At 38.2% G+C, this 19,071-nt stretch overlaps 1 protein-coding gene across 1 annotated transcript in view; it reads left to right on the forward strand.

Annotated features, from left to right (window-relative positions):
- The first annotated feature begins 547 nt into the window (after positions 1–547).
- Positions 548–19,071, forward strand: part of MROH9 (maestro heat like repeat family member 9) — a 67,831-nt gene continuing 49,307 nt past the window's right edge. Inside the window, exons 1-3 of the mRNA XM_059414223.1 lie at positions 548–592; positions 8,944–9,023; positions 18,902–19,037. Coding sequence (XP_059270206.1) covers positions 548–592; positions 8,944–9,023; positions 18,902–19,037 — 261 coding nt within the window. The remainder of the gene's footprint in view (positions 593–8,943; positions 9,024–18,901; positions 19,038–19,071) is intronic.

Here is a 19,071-nt window from a genome sequence, read left to right on the forward strand (position 1 = left end):
TAGTAAGCCTCAAGAGTTAACTTGTGATATTTCAAGTAGTATAATAGACCCACAGATTTGTCCCTGGAACCACAATAGAAATTAGGCAGCTGCTGAGCCTGCAGATTTAAGAACATGGTCCTAATAAGGTTAAAACCACACTGCAAATTTCAGGTTTTAACTTGTTTTTCAGAAGCTGGGTTTATATTTCTTTTAGCCCTGGGAAATATCAAGTCCAGAAATCAAATTATATTCAAGAGAATGACATAGACTTGGGTTGAAAATAGTCGAATGTAGAAAAAAAGAGAGAAAGATGGTCAGATGGCTCTTGGAATACAAAACATAAACTTGTTTGATGCAGATGTCAGGTGGGAGCCTACCCTGAGTTCCTGCTAGGATTCAAGGATGTCAGGACCCCTCCCATTGAGGCAGAACCAACAGAACGAAAGAGCCTGCAAGAAAAGAGAACATCTCAAGTGAAGATGATCCAGGTGGCAATTCAAGAACAAGGGCTGGGGGACGAGGGAAGGAGAGGTTCTCGCTGAGGCAGCTGCTGAGTCCTCGGGTGATGGGGCTGCTGCGAGAGAGAAAAGCCAACAAGCGGCTGGAAATGGTGAGAATGAATGAGGTTGCCTGTGGCCCTTGTTATAAAGCCAGACCAACTTTTGCATGACCCCTGTTCTCTGGATAATGGCCATCAGCGGCCATGAGACACCATCAGCGGCAACACCAATGCCTTTGACAAATAGCAGCAACCATCGCAGCAGAATCCATGGCTTCCACAGGGATATGCAACGTCATCACAGCACATCAGCAGTAAAGGAGCCATCACACTTCAGAACGACTATAAAAAGCTCAAATATATAAAATGAAATCTCTCTGAATCTAATTAGACAAATCTATCCCATTATTTCTCTTTCTCAAAAATATACCAGCAATTTTTACTCATTTATACTTCCAGATGAACTTTGGAATATACTCAAATTTCTCCCAGATTTTTTTTGGCATCTTAATTAAAATTACACTAAATTTGTATATTAATTTATAGAGAAGTCACTTCTTTAAATTATTGTCTTGGCATCTGGCACATGTATTTTTCTTTCCACTTACTTGAATCTTCAGTGAAGTCTTTTTCTTCATGTAGAACTTGTACATTTCTTGATCATTTTTTTAGGAATATATTATAGGCCTTATTGTTATTGCGTGTCAATCTATAATTTGCAAATTTTCTCACTGTGCTCTGCAGACATATCAAAGAAAACTGTCGAAACTAAATATGACAAAAATGTTATCCTATCTCTTCTTCTAAAGTTTTATAGTTTTGTCTCTTACATTTAGATCCATCATCCATTTTGATTTATTTTTGTGTAGGCATGAGGTAAATACACAAATTTTTGTTTTTAAATATGACTATCCATTGTCCCACTCTTATATTTAACACATAATCCCATCGCATTGTTGCAAAACAATGTCACCTGCACAATTTCTATCCCTGGGAACCTAAAGAAATTTCCTTGTGTGGTGGTTATATGATAAATACCTGTCTGGTTGTATTTTTTATTCAAATATACAAACACAGAGTCAAGTTTCAATCTAAAAACTCCAGCCACTTATCTCCAAAGAATTATCTTGAATTATTGATTGAACAATGTCTTTCTTCTGTTCTCTGCATCCTTTCCCTCTGGGACTTCTATTAGTGAGGCACTGGTTTGTAACATTTTAAGACATCCTAAGATCTCATGGCTTTAGGATTTTTGGACTCCCCACTATCTGTTACACATGAAAACATACTGAAGAATCAACTCAGGACAGAACAAAGTTTTTCTCCATATGAAAGGATTGAAGTGTGTGTATTAGTGAACTGACACATTAAAATGTTAACTGATGGGGCGCCTGGGTGGCTCAGTGGGTTAAAGACTCTGCCTTCCGCTCAGGACATGATCACAGGATCCTGGGATTAAGCCCCACATCTGGCTCTCTGCTCAGCAGTGAGCCTGCTTCCTCCTCTCTCTCTGCCTATTTGTGATCTCTGTCAAATAAATAAATAAAATCTTTACCAAAAAATGTTAACTGATGAGACAATTTCTTTTTTTTTCTTTGCATATTTGTGCTGTTCCTTTTTAAAATTTATTTTTTCAGTGTTCCAGGATTCATTGTTTATGCACCACACCCAGTGCTCCATGCAATCCGTGCCCTCCTTAATACCCATCACCAGGCTCACCCAATCCCCCGCCTCCAAAACCCTCAGTTTGTTTCTCAGAGTCCACAGTCTCTCTTGGTTCATCTCCCCCTCCAATTTCCCCCAACTCACTTCTCCTCTCCTTCTCCCAATGTTCTCCATGTTATTCCTTATGCTCCACAAGGAAGTTGAAACCATATGATGATTGACTCTCTCTGCTTGACTTATTTCACTCAGCATAATCTCTTCCGGTCCCATTCATATTGATGCAGAAGTCAGTTATTCATCCTTTCTGATGGAGGCATAATATTCCATTCCATATATGGGATGAGACAATTTCAATAATGCTCTAGGACTGTTTGAGAAGAGATTAATGCCTTGGGTGTTCATATAATTGAAACGTAGGTTTGTGCTTCATTCCAACTGCTATTTTTAAATGCCTGTCCCTAGTAACAGTAAAAAGAAATCTGGAAGCTTAAAAACTGTTAATATTAATATAATCACTGAGCCAACACACACTAACTTTTCAGGTGTCACTGGACTACTTGTTGGAATATTTGTGGCTCTCCATGGGTTAGGTTTGCTAAGTCAGTATTACCACTTCCAACTTGACCAGATAATGTTGACTGATGAGGATAATAACACTTTTTCTGTCCACTGAAGATTTATTAGTTTAAAGAGGAAACTTTACATACTGAATACAGAAGCAGTTTGGTAAGATGATCTACCTGGAAGTATTAGTGTTCACAGATAAAATTAGCATAATCAAAGAGGATAAAAAAAAGGCATAAGAGGTGGCAAATTAAAGTCATTGATAGACTGGGGAAAGCTGACTTAAAATTGTTCCAAAACAAGTGCCAGATCCATACCCTTTCTAACATGTGGACATAAAGAAAGTGTCTGCAATTACTAGCTGGCTAAATTTTATAAATTATTTGGAGTTAAAATTTTCTGCTTCAATGAATTTCATAGGAAACTTGTGAATAATATTTATATTATGATGATAATCCTTAACGACCCAACCCAGGAGTCTAACCGAAGTATAAACTAGGAATGTGTTATAGAAAGGAGTCACAAGGAGCCTTCAGAAAATGAGAATAATTAGAGATCCTCACCCTCTTGAACAGTTGGAGTTGATGTGAACACGATGGTTTTCATGATGTAACTCGGTTTCTTTTTTTATATTACATGCTAAGAACACTATCTATTAAAGTTCTGATGGTTTAAAGAGATGAGAAGGAATGAAAGCAGTAAATTTTTTTTTAAAGATTTTATTTATTTATTTGACAGACAGAGATCACAAGTAGGCAGAGAGGCAGGCAGAGAGAGAGAGGAGGAAGCAGGCTCCCCGCTGAGCAGAGAGCCCGATGTGGGACTCGATCCCAGGACCCTGAGATCATGACCTGAGCTGAAGGCAGAGGCTTAAACCACTGAGCCACCCAGGCGCCCGAAAGCAGTAAATTTTATCAGCAGAATTGGATCAGATATTGAAACAGATATGTGTGAACATAGGGCTCCATAACAGGCCACTACCAGCAAGTTTTAGAATGCGTGAATGAAACCCCATTGAGACTTGGGCCTGAAACAGCCACGTAGATACTACTGGGGATTGATATCAGAAACACTAACTGGTTATGGTATCTGTGTATACTTGAGCTTAAAAATGAAGTTCCTCTTTTTGCTGGCCCCAGGCAAAGAAAGTGGAAATCCTCCTCATTTTGAAGGTCATGGAAATTTGGGTCTCTCTGTCTATAGAGGTCCTCTGCTTTTACAGTCATGCTGTAACTTTTGAGTTACCTCAGGAGGCTTACCCTAGTGCTATCAACAAGGCCATTCATCAGAAATGCTCACTGCTCCATTTAGGGTAGAAGAATCAAAGAAAGCACAGGAGGCAAAAGTCCACCTGAGAAAAATGATAAAAAGAAAGGTGCAAAGTCTCTAGGCATGCCATGTCCAGGTCTCTTCAATGAGTATTAATATTTTAAACCAGAATCCATCACAAGGCAGGCACTGTACCAAGTATACATGGTTTTGGATGGAAATCAAGTGGCTTTGCCACAATAATACAATCTTGCTTTTTTGAGAGTCCCATGACTCTGGTCTTATAGGAAGGAAAAGTAACATTTGGCTAGTAGCGCCTTTTTCTTTGTTCATTTGTGTATAGATTCATTTGCGTCTGAAGATAGCTGAGGAACCCAGATCCCTGTGACACCCAAACCTCATGCATCAGCAAAGCAAACCCACGAGTCGGGGCATCTGCAGCAACCCTGTCCCGAACTCTTCCCATCCAAGTCTCCAATGGCTTTCATGCTTCACATCTAAAGTTTTGCCTTGTCCAAAGTAGTCTACAAAGCAGCACTGTGATCTTGACCTCCCTTTGATTAAATAATTCCCCATTGTTCTTAGAGATGAGTAGTACATCTTTAGATTTCACAAAAGGACTTGTCCTGATTTGGCCTCTCTGGCCCCATTACTTATGACTCTTCTTACTCTCTTTGCTCTGGCCACATGGCTTTCTTACATGTTCTCTAATGCAATTGTTCTCAGCTCTGGCTTATATTAGAATTACATGTGGAGCTTAAAAAAAAAAAAAAAAACTATTGCTAGCACCATACCTTCAGAGATTTTGATTCACTTGCATGGACTGAGTTCTAGGCATCTGGGTTTTCTCAGCCAGGGTTGAGAACCACTTCTCTAATGCAGCAAACCCCTTTTCCACTCAAGTCCTTAGCACATAGTGTTCTGCTGTTCAAAACACTCTTTCTCCATTCCCTCCACCACCATAATCTCTAGGTTGAAAGTAAAACTTTTAAAGGCAAAATTTCCTGGATATCCTTTACTAGGTAGCTTCCCTTAGTAATTCCTATAATTCCTCTTTTAAAACACCACAATTTCTGTTATTTGCTTTAAGTTTGCTTTCCCAAAAGAGTAAAGCCAAAACTATCTGTTTTCTTCCTAGCCCCATTGTTTAATGTAATAAACACTAAAAAGAAAAAAAAATCTGATGGTTAATTGAAAATGCCTGTGTCCTGGGAATTCAGCCTTGGACAGATATTAAAGAGGTATTTAGTCCCCCATCTTTCCATAACAAGATTCTTGGCTGGGAAGGAAGATTTATAAGAATGGCAAAGACTTTCTGATGAGGGAAGTGTGTATTTGGGGTCCCATCGTGAGCCTAGACCATGTTTATCAAAAGATCCTAAAATGTCTGGAGAATTGGTTTTGTAGGCGCCTTTCTTCTTCCTGGGAGAAAGCTTCCTAAGAGAGCTGAGGCACAAAACTAGTTTAAAGAAAATGACCCATGTAGAAAGATTGAGTCAGTTCTATATTGAGCCCAGTAAACTCTCTTTCAAGGATTTCTCTTACCAATCTTCCTAGGAGTGTAAGTCATAAACAAGTGAAAACTAAAAGAACCACAATACTGAGAGCGTACAGTGTAGTTATGCCGGTTCTGGTGGCTTCTGCAGTAGGGGAAAATAATTTACCTGGCTTTGGGAGTCAGGGAGGAACTAATAATCCTGGGTGTAGCCTTCAGATCTCTCAGTATCTGGCCTTGCCACGGTTGGAGGGATCTGAGAACCCCAGCGAAACACCTTTGGTAAGGCACCGCCAGAGATAGGAAGCCAAAGACATAAAGGCATTAGATATTTGTGACCTCAATTCAGATTCTATATCTCCCTGAATTCTGGTATTTTGCTATTGTCAAAGAAGAGAGGATTCTAGTGAGCTAGAGATGAAGGAAAAAGTGCGAATTCACACCATAGTGGAGAGGACCATGTCTATGGTTCCCTTTGAGCATTCCTGGGATTGTTTGAGAATTACTACAGGGGAGTTCAGATTCCCTCAGAATAATGATTATTATGGTAATACCATTTCCCCCCAGGCTTAGGTGGCATCAGAAACTCATAAGGTATGTGATTTGAAACATCTGAGGTTTAAGGAACTAGTCAAATTGGCATGACTCCAATTTCTCTGGCCAAGAATGACAATAGATAATGAACAAAAATGTCAATGATATAAGATATATATAAAAAGCAGATGGTCAGTTAAAAGAAGAAAGCCAAAATAATAAATATGGAAGCTTAAGGCGCACCAGCCTGGTCCTAGGACCTAGTGTTATGAAATATATTCCAAAGTACAGGTTTCCAGGATTGTGACCATTTCATCATTTACTGTGGGTTTCCAATGGAGAGCCATGGTGATTAAGGAGTAATTGAAAATGAGACGAAAGAGAATTTATCCATATAATAGACATTAAAGCCAGAGTGATAATCATAATTCCCCAGAGGAGGTACTGAAAATTTCTGGGAACACTGTTGAGCATGTTCTAGAGCCTAAACAATAAGAAAAAACTAACTGGGGAAAGCAGGTGAAATTCCCGGACAATTCCTTTAACGTACTAGATTGACATCACTACAGAACCAGTTGATAGATGTTAGACAATCCTTATCACTTGCCAATGTGCACACTGGCTTCTGGCATTACGTTAACATTGGTGGTACCTATGGTGCAGGCAAAAGCATGTCCACAACCAGGAGGGGACATGCTGTCAACCATTTATTCAACAAAAATGTGATGCCAAAGTAATACGAGAAGAAGGATAACCTGGTGATGGAGTCGTAGTCACAAATTTGGCTCCATGAGAAAAAGAGACGCTAGCTAATGGATGGGAAGCCAAGGTCCATGTTGTTATAGATCAACTAGCTGGCAATTTGTGATGGAGAAGCAAGCTCCAGGATTAAGAGGAAATAGTTCACTTGAAAATTGCTTCTTGGGGTGCCTGGGTGGCTCAGTGGGTTAAAGCCTCTGCCTTTCAGCTCAGGTCATGAACCCAGGGTCCTGGGATGGAGCATCACATCGGGCTCTCTGCTCAGCAGAGGGCCTGCTTCCCTCTCCCTCCCCCTCTCTGCCTGCCTCTCTGACTACTTGTGATCTCCGTCTGCAAACAAATAAATAAAATCTTAAAAAAAAAAAAAAGTGCTGCTCAATCCTGGCTGTACATCACAATCATGGAAGCCCTGGTTTGGTTTTGTTTTAAGTGGCTGGTCTTGAATACAGACTTATTCATTCTCTAGAGGCATATATAAACGGTTTTATGAGTTCTCTAAATAATGATAACAGGCAATATAATAATAAGCAACATAGCAAAGAATTATTCTCTTAAGATTGAGTAGGGTCATGTTTGCTGTTGTTAGGAATCAATGGTGGATATGGATATAAATATTGTAGAGAATGCGGCACTTGGGTGGCTTAGTCAGTTGAGTGTTCAGCCCAAGTAGTGATCTTGGGGTCATGAGATTGAGCCCTGTGTGGGGCTCTACGCTCAGGAGGGAGTCTGCTTGAGATTCTCTCTCTCTCTCTCCCTCTGCCCCTCCCCCTGCTCATGCACTCTCTTTCTCAAATAAACAAATAAATCTTCTTTAAAAATATATTTTAAAGAAAGCAGAATAACTCTCGCACGGTTGTCTGAGCCCAGCCCAGAGAGGGAGGTGTTAGGAAATGTTCTGTGTGCTCTTCCCGGGGATGGTCATGACGGCGTACTTGTGTCTTCTGGGGACATGCCAGTTTTTAGTTCAGATCCCAAACAGGAAGTTTCTCTTACTGTCCTAGTCAGTTCAGGGGACTGGGTGGCTTAAACAGTGGAGATTTCTCACACCTCTAGAAGCTAAGAAGGCCAGATCCGAGCACAGATCAGGCCAAGACTCAGTGTCTGGGCAGGTTGCTCTTCCTGGTTTTCAGATGGTGGTCCCTCTCCTTGCATCCTCACGTGGCAGAAAGAGAGAGCAGGCGAGCTCTCTTGCATCTGTCTTATAAGGGCATGAGCTCCATCTTGGGGTTCGGCTCTCGTCACCTCACCTCAACCTCATTATTTCCCAGAGGCCCATCTCCAAATACCATCACACTGGGGATTAGGGCTTCAACGTACAGTTTTGGAGGGAGCACAAACATGCAGTCCACCATATGGACTGAATAGACAGGCAGGTAGCCCTGTCCATGAGAATAGCTCTCGCACCCCACAGAAGACAGGACGTAGATCCCCAAGGGCATTCCATACTGGGGAGAGGCACTGAACAGGGGGCTTTCGTTAGGGTGATAGGTAATCGGTGGTGGGCAATCACACATGTGTTAGAAGGCATACGTGCCCTTAGAAATAGCATTATTATACGGCAGGACCTAAAAAGGAACTTTGAGTCATTTCAAAAATATAGACTGAGGTTTTCCATAAACAGTACTACTGGGTCTGAGGCAAGGGGGGCCATTGCAACAGAGGCTTGTGTAAACGAGGCGGATGCACGCAGGGGAAGAGAAGCTCTTCTCCTAGGCTTTCTCCTTCAATCAAGAATCGAGATGTCTTAATGGAACCTCACTGATTGTCACTGGTAAGTTTAAAGAGCTGTGCACTGATCTCGACGTGGTTCTCCTTCTATCGCATGAGATGTTCTTCGGTAAGGCCTGACCTAAATCGTCCTGTGGGCATTTTCTATCAAGAGACTCCCCACTGAGTGGATTGCACGTAACAGTGATGGTGGTGGGCAGAGGAGCTCCTGGTAATGAACACGGCTGACAAAATGTTGTCCGGAAGTGTTTATTATAGAAACACAGTGGTTGGTGGTAAAAGGCCACCATTCAGGCCAAGATGCTATCATGGATTTAAATGAGTTTGTTTTCAATGCTGCGAACTCTTGGACTTGTGTTCCAGCCCAGTCTCTGGGAAGGGGAGAACTCCGTGTGATGCCTCGCAGGCCTGCTAACACTGATTCTTTCCTTTTTCCTGATACTTCCAGGAGAATGTAGCTGCCTGCCTATGGGACGCGTACTCAGGCCTGTTCGGTGACCAAGCCATGATCCTTGCTATGAACTCCAGGTACGGTAAGCTCTGATACTCCCCCATTTCACTGACTGAACATCTTCAAAATGCAATAGAGAGAAATCACAGTTGTGATAAACAGAAAACGGCTCCAAATACCTCCATCCCAGCTCAGCAGCTACTGTTTCTTTCTTTCTCACAATCTTCCCCACTTCTTCAGTGCTGTACGGATCAGCAGGTAGTCTAATTATTATAAGCCAATCGGATTTTCTGTAATATTCTTCCCTTTGGCATTATGTCTTGAGTTTTTTCCCTACATGCTCATATTTTCATTTTAATGGCAGTATAAGATTCCCCAATTTTGAAATTTTTAAATTATATTTTATTTTGCCAATAGTATGATTAATCATCTTTGTACATCAAAGATCATATCTCCTCTGAAATATTTTTTTGAAATAGCATTGAGAGGGTGAGGTTACCGATTTAGATGACAGGCAACCACGAAAATGACCTGCTGCTGGGAATCCTAATTGGTGGACAGCCCTAGCTGCTCCCTGACCATCCAGGCAGCCTGGTAGGACAGTCAGCTCCAATGGGTGACTTGGAGTCTAGGAAACGCATCGACCCGGCTGAACCCTTCTTAGAACTTGCTATCGTCTATGTACTTTCTAACCCTACTTCCTTCCTTCCCTCCTTCTCTCCGAAATCTCATACACCTCTAAACCTGTTTTGGCATCTGTTTCCCAAGATCCCAAACTATCGCAGATGGGATTGAAAACCTACTTAGAGCTTTTAGTAAGGAGTCAGTTTGCTGTCCAGAAAAATCCCACCAATAATGTTTCTTCAAAGCCGAGTCACCAAAAGACATAGATTCTTCATACGTTTTTCTACTTTACTAATTTAATAGGCCCAAAATTGTACCTCATTATTATTTTAATTTGTATTCCTTTAAAAAAAAAAAAGCAAGACCTAATATTTTCTGTATGTTTATATATTTATGAATTTTCTCATGTGGGAAATTTTTCGTGGTCTTTGCGCCTCCGTGAGGATTTTTGTTTTGGCATACACTTAGTAAGTGTCCCGTGACATTCCTATGGGGTTAAAATTCTTTGTTCTTTTTTATCTTCTCAGAATTGATTTTAGTGTCATTGCTATTTTTTCTTTCACGTTTTGGTATGACATCTGGGATAAAATTAATTCTATATCACACTTTACTATTACGTTCACTTTCTCCTAGTTTTCTGTTAGTTGATTTTTGTTACCCTCTAGGCTATAGCAGATATTTTTTGATGCTATGAATGAATTTAAATTATCTTCACAATTCCATTATGCAAAACAGACGTCAACAAACTTGGCCTATGGGCTAAATCTGTTTTTGTAGTCTCCTGGTTTTGTACATTCTGAGAGATAAGAGTGTTTTTTACTTTTTTTTTTTTTTTGACAGAAAGGGAGTAAGAGCGGGGAGAAGAGGGGAAGACAGAGAGGGAGAGAGAATCCTAAGCGGGCTCCGCACTCAGTGCAGAGTTCTATGGGGCTCTGTCTCATGACCTTGAGATCATGACCTGAACCAAAATCAAGACTGGACGTTTAACAGACTGAGCCACCCAGGCACCCCCCCCCTTTTATTTTTCATTTTTAAATAGTTGGGGGAGGATTAAAAGAAGGAGGATGCTTCACAACATGCAAATGCTCTGTGAAATTCAAATTCCAAGGTTGGTAAACAAAGTTTTGTTGGAATACAGCCACATTTATGTATTTATTCCTGCATTGCCTATGACTGCTTTTGCATTATGATGGCAGACCTGAGCAGACAGAGGCCATTTGGCCGGCAAAGCCTCATACACTTGTCATCTGGACTGCCACAGAAAATGTTTGTTGACCCCAATACAGATAACACTAATTTAAAGTGTTTCATCCCCAAAGGCTTGTTTAAACTCTGAATGCTTTTTTACATTCGTCTGTATAAGGGAATACTTGCGTGCTTAAGGGTTCCGAGCTGTTCTTGAGGATCTTGATGGCAGTGGTCGATACAGGAATGTACACCTGTGATCAAGTTGTATAGAACTAAATACACACACAAACGAGCACAAATACAATGGGGGAGATCTGAACCAGATGGCTGGAAGGAATCCGTATCGATATCCCGGTGGTGATACTCTACTATAATCGGAGAATGTCACCACTGGGGAGAACCGTGGGAAGTATATTAGCTGTTTCTCTTTATTATTTCTTACAACATCATGTAAAGCTACAAATATCTCAAAAATTTTTAATTAAAAAAAAAGGCATTCTAGGAACACATTCTGATCCAACATGAAATATTCTCAATAGATTAGTGCCACATTTGGCCAGGGAGGGGAGACAAGAGTATTTAATACAGGTATTTTCTATTCCCATATTAGATATTCTCTAGAATTTACATTCTCTCACATTGTTTACAATTTTACTGTGGTGCCACCACTAAACTGTTTTGACTTAGTGCTGTTTTATAATAGATTTTATTATCTGATTAAACTAGATCTTCCTTATGTTCTTGATCACTTCCAGCATGGTAACTTTTGATAATCTCTCCAATTTATTTTTCTAAGAGGAAGGTAAATGTGTTTTTATCAACTTCTGATGAAAATGTCCTGAAATTTTAATTGTGCTTTCAGAGTTTGTAAAATAATTTGAGAATAATTGACATTTACAAATGATGTTCCTATTTATAAATCTATCTTTCTAATTATTCAAGTTCTGTTTTGTGTTCTCCCTTAAAAGTTTGAGGTATTTTTAACATAGATTCTGCACATTACTAGACTGATTTTTTATTTATATTGTATTTTAGCTCCCTCCTTCCCCAATTTTATTGTTTGGACAGCAATTTCTGATATGCTGGAATACATATGGGATTTGGGGGGGGGATATATTTATCCTGTGTTTGAGCTCACTGAACTATTTTTATTAGACCATGTCTTATTTGAAAAACAACAAATTCTAACACAATATTTTAAAATAGGAAATTGAACCCTTATGTTGTTCCTGTTTTTAATAAAAACTCAGACATGACTTCTCAATTAGCAAAATGTTGGTTTAAATAAAACATTTCAAGAAATTATTCAAACTATTCATTCTCCTTAAAAAATGATGTTGATATTTATTAAATACTTTTTCAAGATTGATTAAAGCATGATTTTTAATTTAACCTATTATAGGTATGTGTTAATTGATAGTTTTTAGGCTATTGGTCCATCCTTACATTCTGATGATAAATCATAATTGGTGTTACAGTGTTATTTTATTATTTTAAAAATTATTATTCTAAAAATTTAAACTTCATATTTATAAATGAAATTTGTTAGTTTTTTTATGATTTTAATTCCTGTGTAGTTAATATACAGTTTCGGGTGTACAATCGTGTGAGTGATTCAGCAGTCCCATATATTATTACTCAGTGCTCATCAAGAGAAGTACTCTTTTTTTAAAATTTAATTTAATTTAATTTTTTTTCATTGTTCCAAAGTTCACTGTGCACCACACCCAGTGCTCCAGGCAATACGTGCCCTCCTTAATCCCCACCGCCAGGCTCGCCCATCCCCCCACATCCCTCTCCAAATCCTCGACCCCTGTTTTACCCAGCCCCCCACTCACCTCCCCTCTGGGAACTATCTTTAACCAGACTCTGTAGTTAAGAGTCTCTTTTGATTTCCCTTTGTATGTTTGTTTTGTTTCTTAAATTCCAGAGATGAGTGAAATCATATGGCATCTGTCTGTTTCTGACTGGCTTATTTTGCTTAGCATTATACTCCCTAGATCAATTTATGTGGTTGCAAATGTCAAGATTTCATTCTTTCTACGGCTGAATAATATTCCATTGTATATATACACCATTTCTTCTTTATGCATTCATTTATCAATGGATACTTGGGCTGTTTCCATAATTTGACTATTGTAAATAATATTGTTATAAACATAGGAGTACACATATTCCTTTGAATTAGTGTTTTCATATTCTTTGGGTAAATACCCAGTAGCCCAATTGCTGGTCTGTAGGGTAGTTCTACTGTTAACTTTCCGAAGGACTCCATACTGTTTTCCACAGTGGATGCCCCAGCTCGCACTCCCACCAACAGTGTGAAAGGTTCCTTTTTCTCCACATCCTTGCCAAAATCGGTTGCTTCTTGTTGGTTTCAGCCATTCTGAGAGGTGGGAGGTGATACCTCACTATAGTTTTCATTTGTATTTCCCTGATGATGAGTGACGTTGAGCATCTTCTCATGTGTCTGTTGGCCATCTGGATGTCTTCTTTGGAGAAATGTCTATTCTTCTTTTCCACCCATTTTTTAATTCACTTTGAGGGGGATGTTAAGTTTCAGAAATTCTTTATATATTTTGGATACTAACCCTTTATTGGACATGTCATTTGCAAATATCTTCTCCCATTCCCTTGGTTGTCTTCTAGTTTTGTTGGTTGTTTCCTTTGCTGTGCAGTACTTTATTTTGATGAAGTCTCAGTCGTTTAATTTTGCTTTTGTTTCCCTTGCCTCAGGAGACATATCTAGAAAGACGTTATTATGGCGAAAGTCAGAAATTATGGTCTGTGTTCTCGTCTAGGATTTTTGTGGTTTCAGGTCTCACATTTAGATTTTTAATCCATCTTGAGTTTATTATTTTGTATGGTGTAAGAAAGTGGTCCGGGTTCATTCCTTTCTATATTGCTATCCAGCCTTCTCCCGACAGCATTTGTTGAAGAAATTGTCTTTTTCCCATTGCATATTCTTGCCTCCTTTGTTAAAAATTAATTGACATGTAATTGTAGGTTTATTTCTGGGTTTTCTATTCTGTTCTATTGATCCATGTTGTCTCTTTTTGTGCCAGTACCATAATGTTTTGATTACCACAGCTTTATAGTCCAGAATTGCGATACTTCCAGTTTTGTTTTTCTTTTTCAAGACCATTGGCTATTTGGGGTCTTGTGATTTTATACAAATGTTAGCATCCTTTGTTCCACTTCTGTGAAAAATGCTGTTTTTGCATCTATGTTCATCAGAGTTGTTCGTCTGTAGTTCTCTTTTTTGTGGTATTTTTATCTGGCTTTACATCGGGTAATGTTAGTCTCATAAAATGAATTCGGAAATTTTCCTTCCTCTTCTACTTTTTTAAAAGTTTGAGAATAGGCATGAACTATTCTTTAAATGTTTGGTAGAATTCACCTGTGAGGCCACCTGGTCCTGGCCTCTGGTTTGTTGGGAATTTTTTAATTGCTGATTCATTTTCATTGCTGCTTATCAGTCTGTTCAAGTTTTCTATTTCTTTCTGTTTCTGTTTTGGCTTTTGTGTTTCTAGGAATTTATCCATTTCTTCCAGGTTGTCCAACTTGGAATATAATTTTTTATAATATTCTATTATAATTATTTCTATCTCTATGGTGTTCATTGTTATTTCTCCTCTCTCATTTTTTATTTTATTTATTTGGGTACTTTCCCTTTTTTTCTTGAGATGTCTAGCAAGAGGTTTATCAATTTTATTGATTTTCCCAAGAACTTAGCTTCATTGATCTGTTCTATTGTGTTTTTAATTTCTATTTCATTTATTTCTGCTCTGATTTTTATTGTTTTCTTCCTTCTGCTGCTTTTAGGTTTTGTCTATTGTTTTTTTCCTAGCTCCTTGAGGTGTAGGTTAGAATGAGATTTTTCTCACTTCTTGAGGTAGGCTTGTTTTGTTATATACGTCCCTTTTGCTACATCCAATGATTTGAACCATTGTGTTTTCATTTTGATTTCTCTGCATGTAATTTTTTAATCTCTTTTTTGAGTTCCTGGTTGACCCATTCATTGTTCAGTAGCATGTTATTTAACCTCCATGTTTTGGTGCTCTTTCCAGATATTTTCTGGTGGTTGATTTCTAATTTCATGTGTGATGGTCAGAGAAAATGCATGGTGTGACTTTGATCTTTTTGAATTTGCTCAGACTTGTTTCATGGCCTATTATGTGATCTATTCTGAAGAATGTTCCATGTGCCCTTAAAAAGAATGTGTTTTCTGGGGTGCCGGGGTGCCTCAGTTGGTTAAGCAACCAACTCCTGATTTTAGTTCAGGTCATGATCTCAGAGTCATGAGACTGAGCCCCAACTCAGGCTCTGCACTGAGCATAGAGCCAGCTTGGGATTCTCTCTCTCCCTCTCCCCTCCCCCCTGCCACTTGCACCCACTCTGTTTCTCTCTCTCTTTAAAAAATAAAAACAAAAAACAATGTGTATTCTGCTATTTTAGGATGGAGTGTTATGAATATATCTGTGAATTTTATTTCATCCCTTGTGCCATTCAAAACCGCTGTTTCCTTGTTGATTTTCTGTCTGGATTATCTATCCACTGACGTAAGTGAGGTGTTAAAGTCCCCCACTATTATTGTATTACTATCTATTAGTTCCTTTATGTTTGCTATTAACTGTTTCATGTATTTGGGTGCTCCAATGCTGGGTGTATAAATATATACAATTGTTATATCTTCTTGTTCAATGGTCCATGTTATTATTAGATAGTGTCTCTCTTGGTCTCCTGTTACAGTTTTGCAGTTTTGTCATAAATTCTATTTTCTCCAAAGAGAAAAGCCATTAGTATGGCTATCCTGGCTTTCTTTTGTCATCTATCTGCATGACAAATGTTTCTCCATCCCCTTGCTTTCAATCTGCACGTGTCTTTAGGTGTGAAATGAGTCTTGTAGGCAGCATATAGATGGGTCTTGTTTTAAATTCAGTCTGTCACCCTATATCTTTTGTTTGGGGCATTTAGTCCATTTACATTCCAAGTAACGGGTATACATTTATTGCCATTCTGTTACTCGGCTTGTGGTTGTTTTATAGCCCCTCTTGGATCCTTTCTTCTCTTGCTCTGCTCTCCCAGTTTGCTGGCTTTCTTGGATTCTTACTCTTTACTTTTTGCGTATCTAGTACTGGGTTTTGATTTGTGGTTACCATTAGATTTGTATATTACATTTCTGCGCACACCTTACACTTGAGCCCATTCTTAACTCCTCTCCCCTCCACATGCTTGGTTTATGATGTAATACTTTACCTCCTTTTACTTTGTGGGTCCCTTGACTGATTTTTATGGGTAGACTTATTTTTATTGCTTTTGTCCTTCCTACTTTTCTTACTCATACTTATGGTCTTCCCTTTATAATCATACAGTCTCCTTTAACATTTCCTGTAAGGCTGGCTTACTGGTCATGAACTTCTTTAGTTTTTGTTTGTCTGGGAAATTCTTTATTGCTCCTTCTCTTCTGAATTATAGCTTCGCTGGAGAGACTATTCTTGGTCACAGATTTTTTTCCCCCTTTCAGCACTTTGAATATATCATGCTACTCTTTTCTGGCCTTCAAAGTTTCTGCTAAAAATCTGCTGGATAACGTATGGGGTTTCACTCGTATATAACTGTCATGTTTTCTCTTGCTTTTAAAATTCTCTCTTTATCACTTATGTGTTGCCATTTTAATTATTGTGTGTCTTGTGCGGACCTCCTTGGGTTGATTTTGTTGGGGAATCTCTGTGCCTCTTGGATATGGATCTTTGTTTTCTTCCCTGGATTAGGGAACTTATCAGCTACTATTTCTTCAAGTAAATCTTCTGCTCCCTTTTCTCTCTCCTCTTCTTTTGGGGTCCCTCTAAGCAGAATGTTATTATGCTTCCTCTTTTTTCTTTTTAAAATATTTATTAAATTTTCCAGCAAGAATCACTATATTTATTATTCCCCTTTCCTCATTTTATACTTATTCATTGTTTATGCCCTTTATTTCTTTGATTATATTTTTAGTAGCTTTAAAATCTGGTTACATGTTTAGTTTGTCATTTTTCTCTCTTTTTATTTTTTTTTTAAGGTTTTACTTTTTTGAGAGAGAGAAAAAGTGGGTGAGAGGGAAGGAGAGAGAATCTGAAGCAGACTCTGCACTGAGAACCAAGCCCAACCCAGCGCTCAGTCCCACAGCCACAAGACCATGACCTGAGCCAAAACCAAAAGTGGGATGCTTAACCAACTGAGCTACCCAGATGCCCCTTATTTTAAATGAGAAAAATTCTAATAGTGTTCAAGTACTTTTAAGTACTTTGAATTTTCTCATTTTTAAAATGGATTTCTCATTGTGATTTGAGAATAAAACATATATTTACAAATATGATAAATATTTGTCAGCACACCATGATTATTGAGGATGATCCTTGTTATCTCATTTAATATAATTTCTCTATATCTCCTTATTAATTCTAGTAAAGATCTCCTCTTTTGCAGAATTTTTAATTTTTACCTACCACAGGCTGATAATTGAATGCTTAATATTCTATGACTGTGTTTGCTTTTCCTTGTATTTTTAATAATTTTAATAATTTCTATTTCCTCTTGCATCTTTAAATAATTCAATACCTTGTACTTTTAATAGTTATTTTTAATAATTTAACTATTTCTGTTATTAACTCTTCCTTTTATTATTTCAAATGACCATATATTTATCTCTCAATATTCTTTTATTTGAACTAAACATTTTATCATATCAAATTGTCCCTCCTGATTTCTTTGTGATCTGTTTAATATCATTTCCCCATGCTTTTATTAGGAGGCATCTACTTTGTTTTATTCAATTGTGATTCTTAACATTATACTTGCAAACATATGTGTGGCCCTTTGCTTACTGATCATACAGTGATTGAGTGAGGAATGTTTATTCTTCTTCCCCCAGTGCTGTTCTCTATCACCTGGTTGTGCACTCTGGAATATAAAAAAAGCATTTACACTGAAATTCTTAATTCTAAGATGTCACTTACTGTAAAACACATTAGTAATTTAATAACTATTCTTTTGAAAGCTAATTACACGTGTATCAAAAAAAAATGTATCCTTGATGGCAGTTGTCCATGTTGACCCATAGATTTCCATGTGTCTTTTTTCTTTAGCATCATCAACGTCTCACACTCAACCTTCCTCACATTTAAAATTTGAAGATCTGTTGCCCATTAGCAGTTATGCACAGGCTTAGAGGATCATGCTACTTTTCTTATCTTTAGTCATGATTTGGAACATTTTAGCATTTTTAGGACTAGCAGTATGATTTCAAAGTACATTGAAAGAAACTATTTACTATTTCATCAAAATCTTAATTTTGCACTTTCCTAAGTCAAGGTATTTATCCCTAAAAGTTAAATATCTTCCCCTGAAAATTCTACTGGAAGCTGTTCAGAGTCTAATAATTCATTCAAGCTTTGAATAAGTCAAATTAATCTTCCCAATATTTGAAAATTATCTATCATAGTCTAAGAAATTCCATTTCAAACAGTGGGATTAGACACTTTGATTTTCCCGTCCAGTAGAGAAAAAGATATTCTGAGTCCAACATAAAATTTCCTACCTTACCATCTACATCACCATCTTTTCAAAAAAATATATATATATTTTCACTTCAAAAAAAAAAATCAGGAAGGACTGTTATCCACATCCCACATATCTAAGGGATAACAACTGTGTCATAACTTGTCTTTCCAACTGCTGACAGCAGGTTTCTTCTGCCAAGAATTAGAGGCTGCATCCCAATAATTTCAGAAACATTAAAATGTAAGAAGCGGAGTATCACAGCTTAGAGAAAATGTGGCAGTAATATATTTCAGCTAACGCTCAGCATGGCTTTGCGGGTTTGCCTGGAATTGTGACCACTCTTTACATTATTGTGTCTATGGAGAAATATCTTCTGGTTTCGAAATAACTGATTACAGATGATTTTTAAAAAGAAACTCATTCCTCTACATTTAAAGCACCATTGTCATTTTTATGAGAATATGTAAAACCCACATGTTATATAAAGCCAAGACCTGGGCCTCATTTTCTAGTACATTCTCCCTCACACCAGAGAAAGCCACTAAACTTAGATCACGTTTGTTCTCTCCTCTTTTTAATAACTACACCTCTTTGTTACCAGCTATGTCGATCCCCTTCTGCAGTTCGAAACCCAACTGAAGATAATAAAGTCCTCCTTTGAAATGGTATTTTCTATACCGAGTCTTGAGGAAGTGAAGGAGATGGGAGACCAGGAAGATGACAAAGAGGACCTGGAGGTGAGCGTTTGCGTCCCTTAACTGTTGGGACCCA

The sequence above is a fragment of the Mustela nigripes genome, chromosome 10 (genome assembly GCF_022355385.1).
Source record: "Mustela nigripes isolate SB6536 chromosome 10, MUSNIG.SB6536, whole genome shotgun sequence".
In the NCBI taxonomy this organism is placed as follows: Eukaryota; Metazoa; Chordata; class Mammalia; order Carnivora; family Mustelidae; genus Mustela; species Mustela nigripes.